General features: G+C 39.5%; 1 protein-coding gene across 1 annotated transcript; it reads left to right on the top strand.

Annotated features, from left to right (window-relative positions):
• Nucleotides 1-713: 713 nt before the first annotated feature.
• pou4f4 (POU class 4 homeobox 4) lies at nt 714-3,346 on the top strand. Its single transcript, XM_027019190.3, has 2 exons — nt 714-954; nt 1,337-3,346. Exons 1-2 carry the CDS (start codon nt 835-837, stop codon nt 2,249-2,251), a joined length of 1,035 nt encoding a protein of 344 aa, XP_026874991.1. The 5' UTR covers nt 714-834; the 3' UTR covers nt 2,252-3,346.
• Nucleotides 3,347-6,727: the final 3,381 nt, after the last annotated feature.

The following is a 6,727-nucleotide window of genomic DNA, read 5'->3' as shown; positions in this document are numbered from 1 at the left end:
TTGGGAATCCATATTGCGGTATATACCACAAAGTAAAAGGCCAATAATTAATTCATGCATGAAACTGTATGGCTTGCCAGTAAGAGAAGCAACTATCAGATCACTGATGTCCTATTTGAGATAAGTAATTTAAATAAGTAAAAAGTAAAACAACTAATTACTACATTATTTATGAATTAAACTGCCGAAATAGATTATATTAAATGACAGTGTCAAAAGCTTAACCAGGCAACACGGATAGTCAAAAATAGCAATGAAACCAAGGATCTATTTTTGTTTCACTATCAAGCCTTTATTCAAGATCGGTTTCTGGTGTTCATTAACGCACTCGGATCCACATAACTGCAACAGACCTGGTACATTGTTTTAGTGTAATTTCAACCCATCACATAGTCTCGTGCGAGCTGTCATATTTTCAGCACCAATGAACGCTCGTGATGGGCGGGAGCTCGTCAGAGCCACTGTTCTCTTCGCTAAGGAAACCACAGTTGATCCAGCGTGTGATTGAAGGGAAAGAGGAAAACGTCCCTGGGGCGTGTTCAAACGCTGTTTCACCAATAACGTTTGAGAAAAGTTGGAGAGGGCGGGCTTAGTTTCGCTACCTGGGAGGGACCAGAAAGAGGGTTGTATTTAGGTGTCTGAGTAAATACCTACCGTATCAGACTGTTATAAGTCGCGTTTGATTGTACGCTTCTGTTCGAAAAGATCTTTCAGGCAGGACTCACACCTGTCTTTCTCGTCGTCATATCGTAATTCCGAGATATTAAGTATATTAAAGCAAAAACGGAGTTTAACGACGAAGAAGAAAAACGACCTTCACTAACTTCAGCAATTATGATGTCCATGAACAGCAAACAACCTTTTAGTATGCATCCGATCCTGCACGAGCCGAAGTACACACCTCTTCACTCCAGTTCAGAGGCTATTCGGCGGGCATGCTTGCCCACACCCTCGGTAAGTTAAACTCTTCAAGTTTTCCATGTTACCTACTCATGATCATGTTTATCATCTTCTTCATATCAGTAGCGAATGCAACAATTTAAATACCTGCGCGTAAAAGCCTTCGCGCACTAGCACTTTGGGGGTGGGGGTGGGGGGGATACTTGTATGAATTAATCACTTTCGCCGCATGGACTCGCGATTTATGGAGAAAGCAAACTGAAACAAAATACACAGCCTATATGTTACTCTGACAATGAAGAAAACTTAAAAGTAAAGAAGTGTTATTTGCTGAACGTTGTTACATCATTTGGATACGAGGTTTTGCGCAAAACAGCATAGGAAAGAGCGTGTAATTAAGCACTGATTTTCATCTTATATGTACTCTCTGTCATAGCTACAGGGCAACATCTTCGCCGGTTTCGATGAGACATTGCTTCAGAGAGCCGAGGCTTTGGCCGCGGTGGACATCGTCGCGCAAAAGAGCCATCCGTTCAAGCCAGACGCCACTTATCACACCATGACCACAATGACAAGCATGACCTGCACACCCACGTCGTCCGCCGCCCACCTCCACCATCCGTCGGTGCTGACCTCGCCGCACCATCATCCTCACCATCAGCCAACGCAGGGCCTGGAAGGGGACCTGCTCGATCACCTCACTCCTGCCATCTCCCTCGGAGGCATGGCTGGTTCCGACGTGGGCTCGACCGCCTCTCACCCGCACTCGCACATGTCAGCCATCAACCACATGCAGCACCACCACCCGCAGAGCATGAACATGCATCCACACAGTCTCGGCTCTCACACTTCGCTCGGTGGCGGAGTAGACTCCGAGCCCGACCCAAGAGAGCTGGAGTCCTTTGCCGAGCGCTTCAAGCAGCGGCGAATAAAGCTCGGAGTCACACAAGCTGATGTCGGCGCAGCTTTGGCAAACCTTAAAATCCCTGGGGTAGGTTGTTTGAGTCAAAGTACTATTTGTCGCTTCGAGTCCCTTACTTTGTCTCACAATAACATGGTGGCTCTTAAACCCATTCTGGAGGCATGGTTAGAGGAGGCAGAGAGAGCTCAAAGAGAGAAAATGACCAAGCCAGAAATTTTCAACGGTGGGGACAAAAAGCGAAAGCGCACTTCAATCGCAGCTCCTGAGAAACGCTCATTGGAAGCTTACTTCGCCGTGCAACCGAGGCCCTCCTCGGAGAAAATAGCTGCCATTGCCGAAAAACTGGACCTGAAAAAGAACGTCGTACGAGTGTGGTTTTGTAATCAGAGGCAAAAGCAGAAAAGAATGAAGTTTTCGGCAACACACTAGGCCATTTGAAAGACCACTGTCATTTAATGAACTCAAATTATAAGATCCAAAACGCGAATAGCCAATACGGGATCCCGGAGATGGAGACGAAACGCTTCCTGTTGGGACGGGAGCAGGATATTAACATCACAGAAAATGATAAACATAACTTTTGTCTTGGTGACATAAAGGGAACAGAAAAATGGGAAGACATTCGAAGGCTCTAAAATGTGGAGAGGAAAAGATAAAATTATCATGTTGCAATTACTGTATAAAACGGAAATAGAATAATAATGATTATTCTCTTAAATAACTTTTATATTAATTCATGTACATACCTGTGAATACATCGCACCTCTGTGAAAAGCGCATCATTTTCGTTTTTATTTTCTTTTTTGAACAAAAAAACGTAAAAAAAAGTTTCAAAAACTTTAATGTTATTCAGTGTGTTCCAGAAAAAGACTCATTCTCAATAACACAAGGGAATAGCTGTAATCCATTGCATGGTTTACTAGGGCGTTAAGTGTGCTTTTATAGTTTTAAACTCCCCCATTTCAATGCATTGCAATAAGAGAGAATACGCACAGGCAAACACACGTACTCACTACCAATTTGTGTCTCTACCTCATGATTTTCGATTTAACACAACCATAATCATTTTGGAAATAAGGCATAACAAACGAAGTTTAACAGGTTTATGTGTTTTTCGACACTGTTTTGGTTGAATTAGATAGAAACTTAAGAAAATTGTGGTATGTCTCACTGCAACGACGCTTTGACAATCAACTGGCTAGAATAATCATGTTGTAAAGGCCCCTCTATATCTTCACCTAAACTCTACTGTGTTGTCATTTTTATTATTGTTATCGTTATTATTATTAATTATATAATTACCATTTATATTATTAATGGGCCTATGGATGGGAACATTGATTATTTTAAATTGCATTCTCAGAAGTACATTGCACTTTGTAGATATTGATGGTACTGATTTTTGACTTATTTATATTTATAATGATTTTATTGATTTTTCTAATTTACTTATTTATTTGACATTAATTTATTTTCGAATCCGCGTATTTTTCATTTGTGAAAGTGTGCTTGAATGTGTCTGTGTAAGCGACATAAATTCAAATAAAACCATGCACGTTTTACCCCTCTATCTGCAGAGTTTTTCCGTAAACCGATTTAATTGAAAAATCAGGATGTTGAGGTGAGTTCTGTTTGGCCTATAAAAGCTTACAATTCCAGCACCGGTTAACATAATAATAATAATAATAATAATAATAATAATAATAATAATAATAATAATAATAATAATAATAATAACCGCATGCTATAGTATCCAAACGCAATGGTAAAAATGTAATTATGAATTGTGTCCCCCCCCACCCACAACAACCAAGAAGTGTATTTGATATATTTTTCCGTTTTGGGAACGTTTTGTGAAATTACAGATTTGTGATTTTCAAAAACTGCTTTATTTTTACCTTTGGGTGCGATATATCTGGTGAACTGAAATATATTTTATAAACGACTATTTAGGAATAGGCCTGTGGAAATACTATTTAATTTTAAGGGTATATTCGCTTCTATTCTATTATATTCCATTATAGTGACCATCAGACCTGAATGACTCTGCTGTTGATAGCGCTGAAGGATGTCATAGCTTCCAGCTTTTCTTCCTGGTGTTCAGCAGGTGGTTTTCAGCCTGTAAAATCAGTTATTAATGAATAATAAATACGAACTGTTATGATAGTATTGATTTTTGTATGTGTTTGTTAAGAAGAAGATATCCTCTTGCTGAACGGTCGGGCCATGTTGTACAACAAGCTAGCGTCCTTCCCCGCGGAGTTAGTAGGCTAACTTAGTACTGGTTACTCTCCAAATAATTAATTTACAATTAATCTGTTAATCAGCATAATCAAAACAATTACAACAACAACAATAATGAAAACAATAACAACAACAATAATAGGCTAATAATAACGTGCGTAGTTTATTTACCTCTGTTTGTAACTGAATCCTTATGTTTGAACTGCATCACATTAAGTTGATTTGGGATCCAAAACTTATTGACCTTCTACCGTTTTCTGTAGCTACCAAATACAATTATTATATGCTATGAGTTAAGGCTATCAGTTCGTCCGCTCTTAAGGCAAAATTATATAATAGGATATTTGTACAATTCCAAAAGACTTCTACAGATTTTCAATAACAGACTTTGCAAAGTCGTGTGTATACTTGACGTAAAAGCCTAGGCCTAATAGAATTTCTGAAAATGTGAGCACAAAAAAAAATCTATATGGTAATTTACAGCAAATAAGAAATAATTGAATACAAATTGATTCACTTTTTCTGTGCAGCACGACCTCCGCCAAGGACAAGTTTAATTCCAAAACACGCACGCTTGAACTAGCGCTACCGGAGAGAAGCAGACAGTCGCAAATGCATGAAGTAACATAGGCATACGCCAGCCGTGGTTAACTGGTCGACTTCAATAATTCACATACGGGAGTGCCGTGCTGTCTCCTTTGTGTTTTCCTGTCGTATCTAAACAATCGAAATTACCCATGTCCCTAACACCCCAAGGTTGATTCTGATGTACTTTTCAAAACATCTGTAAGACGTTGTTTATAAATAATTGTAAAAATACATCTAAATCTCGCCTAGGTTCATTGTGCGCGATTGTCCTGTCATACAGCGAAATGTACCGAGTTTGAAAATTTCGATAATCAATCATAAGACTTCAGAGGGAGCAAAGGGAGGAATAAGTGCTGCTTTGTCTATATTCGAGCAGAATTTGTAATGGACAGCATATGCTGAGCTTCCATTAAGCGTGCACTCAGTAGAAGTCGCTGATTGCTGATGGAGAGAGAGAGAGAGAGAGAGAGAGAGAGAGAGAGAGAGAGAGAGAGAGAGAGAGAGAGAGAGAGAGAGAGAAAGACCATAAAGACTAAACAGTCAGGTGTCCCAGGAAATACGAGAGCAAAACGGTAGCCTCTGCCAGCCCACACGATGCGACGTATACAGGCACACATTTGAATATTTGAATATTTGCATAAACACTGCTGACTTTATATTTTAAATCATTTTTGGATGTAAATGCGTGTATATAAATGTGTATAATTCTGCCTTTAGATTTTACATTCCTCCCCATGGTTCTTACCGACTTGTGTTTTCCATGAAGCGGAAAGCGCATTTTCATAAATAGACCTTGGCCAAGCGCTGCGTATAAAATTTTAATGACGCCTGACTCTTGAGTGCAGCTCCACTCAGGGCCTTGGAGAATCAGCTCTCTGTAACATTACTATGGCACTCTGTTTTCTCGCGCAAACACTGCAACGCCAAGGCTCGATCGGATGGCCTAGTCAATCGCACTTGCCAGAAAAAAAAAAATCTTATCGTGACCGTACATAAGAAAGAAATCTGGATTTTTGGGGGGTTGCCATTTACGTATTTACAATAGTCCGATTTTCATCTTCAATATCGCTCGTGTGTGGATAAACCTCCTTCTTCTCGCGTGTGCACGCCAGACATTCGAGATTACAGGCATAGCAGCAGAAGTTTTAATTATCATATTAAGTTTGGTTTAATATAAAGACCCATATATAGTGCTCTGTCTCAGAGCTTACAATTGAACAAGGCAACCCTCACAAAGAATGCATGTGGCATGAAATACAGCTAATTTCTGAGTCCCCTGTTAAGTATAGTTTGTAAATAGAGACACCTGATTATGGAAAGTGGGTCTTACGTGTAATGAAGGTGAGAGGAAGTGTAACTCAAATGGATACTGACAAGATGAACAAGGGAAACTCTTTGTAGCACTTGCTGCCTCTGGTTTGAATAACAGCGGATAAAATAAACAAATACGCATAAGTTGATGTCTCTGGAGCACACCAAGGAACAGACTAAAAATGTACATATTCAGCAGTAATTAAACAAGCCGACGTAATTAGGAACATGGTTTACTTAATCAAGCCTAATTGACGACGGAGAAGCCCGGTAGATGTAATCAAGTCATAGAAAAGCAATAGCACGTCACTGCATTGTTTTAGTCTTCTCCCAATACCAATAAAGCAACCTCCAACATCAAGTCCGAACTTTGCATTACTATAGCTTTGAATAAACACGCTTGCGGTAACACGTGGATATATAACGAATCACCTTTCATTATTCGTTTGTAGTGTAATTTGTCCGCATTTACAAATAAAACGATCGATTAGAAAACACTCGAGAGACACATGCTGTATTCTTCCCTTGGGTGAATAACGAAATATGAGCTTCTAGTAAATGTTTGATGGATTTCGGCTAGTCAGGCAAATATTCATAAGACATTGTCCAGAGTACCATGTCTCGTTGAAACCCAACAAGATATTAAACATTCCTGAGTAGATACTCTTTCGCCTGACCTAGAATAGAATTAAACCACCGAACACCAGTTTACAGCACAGGAGTGCATGTTCAAGTATTTAAAAATAATAGCTTGATAGTTTT

This window comes from Electrophorus electricus, chromosome 8 (genome assembly GCF_041902795.1).
Source record: "Electrophorus electricus isolate QZ-2024a chromosome 8, ASM4190279v1, whole genome shotgun sequence".
Taxonomy (NCBI): Eukaryota; Metazoa; Chordata; class Actinopteri; order Gymnotiformes; family Gymnotidae; genus Electrophorus; species Electrophorus electricus.
This window is presented reverse-complemented; position numbering and strand designations above follow the sequence as displayed.

What these genes read in the sequence shown, in the direction of transcription:
- pou4f4 (XM_027019190.3), top strand. Translation starts at nt 835, where the DNA reads ATGATGTCCATGAACAGCAAACAACCTTTTAGTATGCATCCGATCCTG. An exon ending in CATGCTTGCCCACACCCTCG is followed by an intron (nt 955 to 1,336) that starts GTAAGTTAAACT and finishes TCTCTGTCATAG; the next exon opens with CTACAGGGCAACATCTTCGC.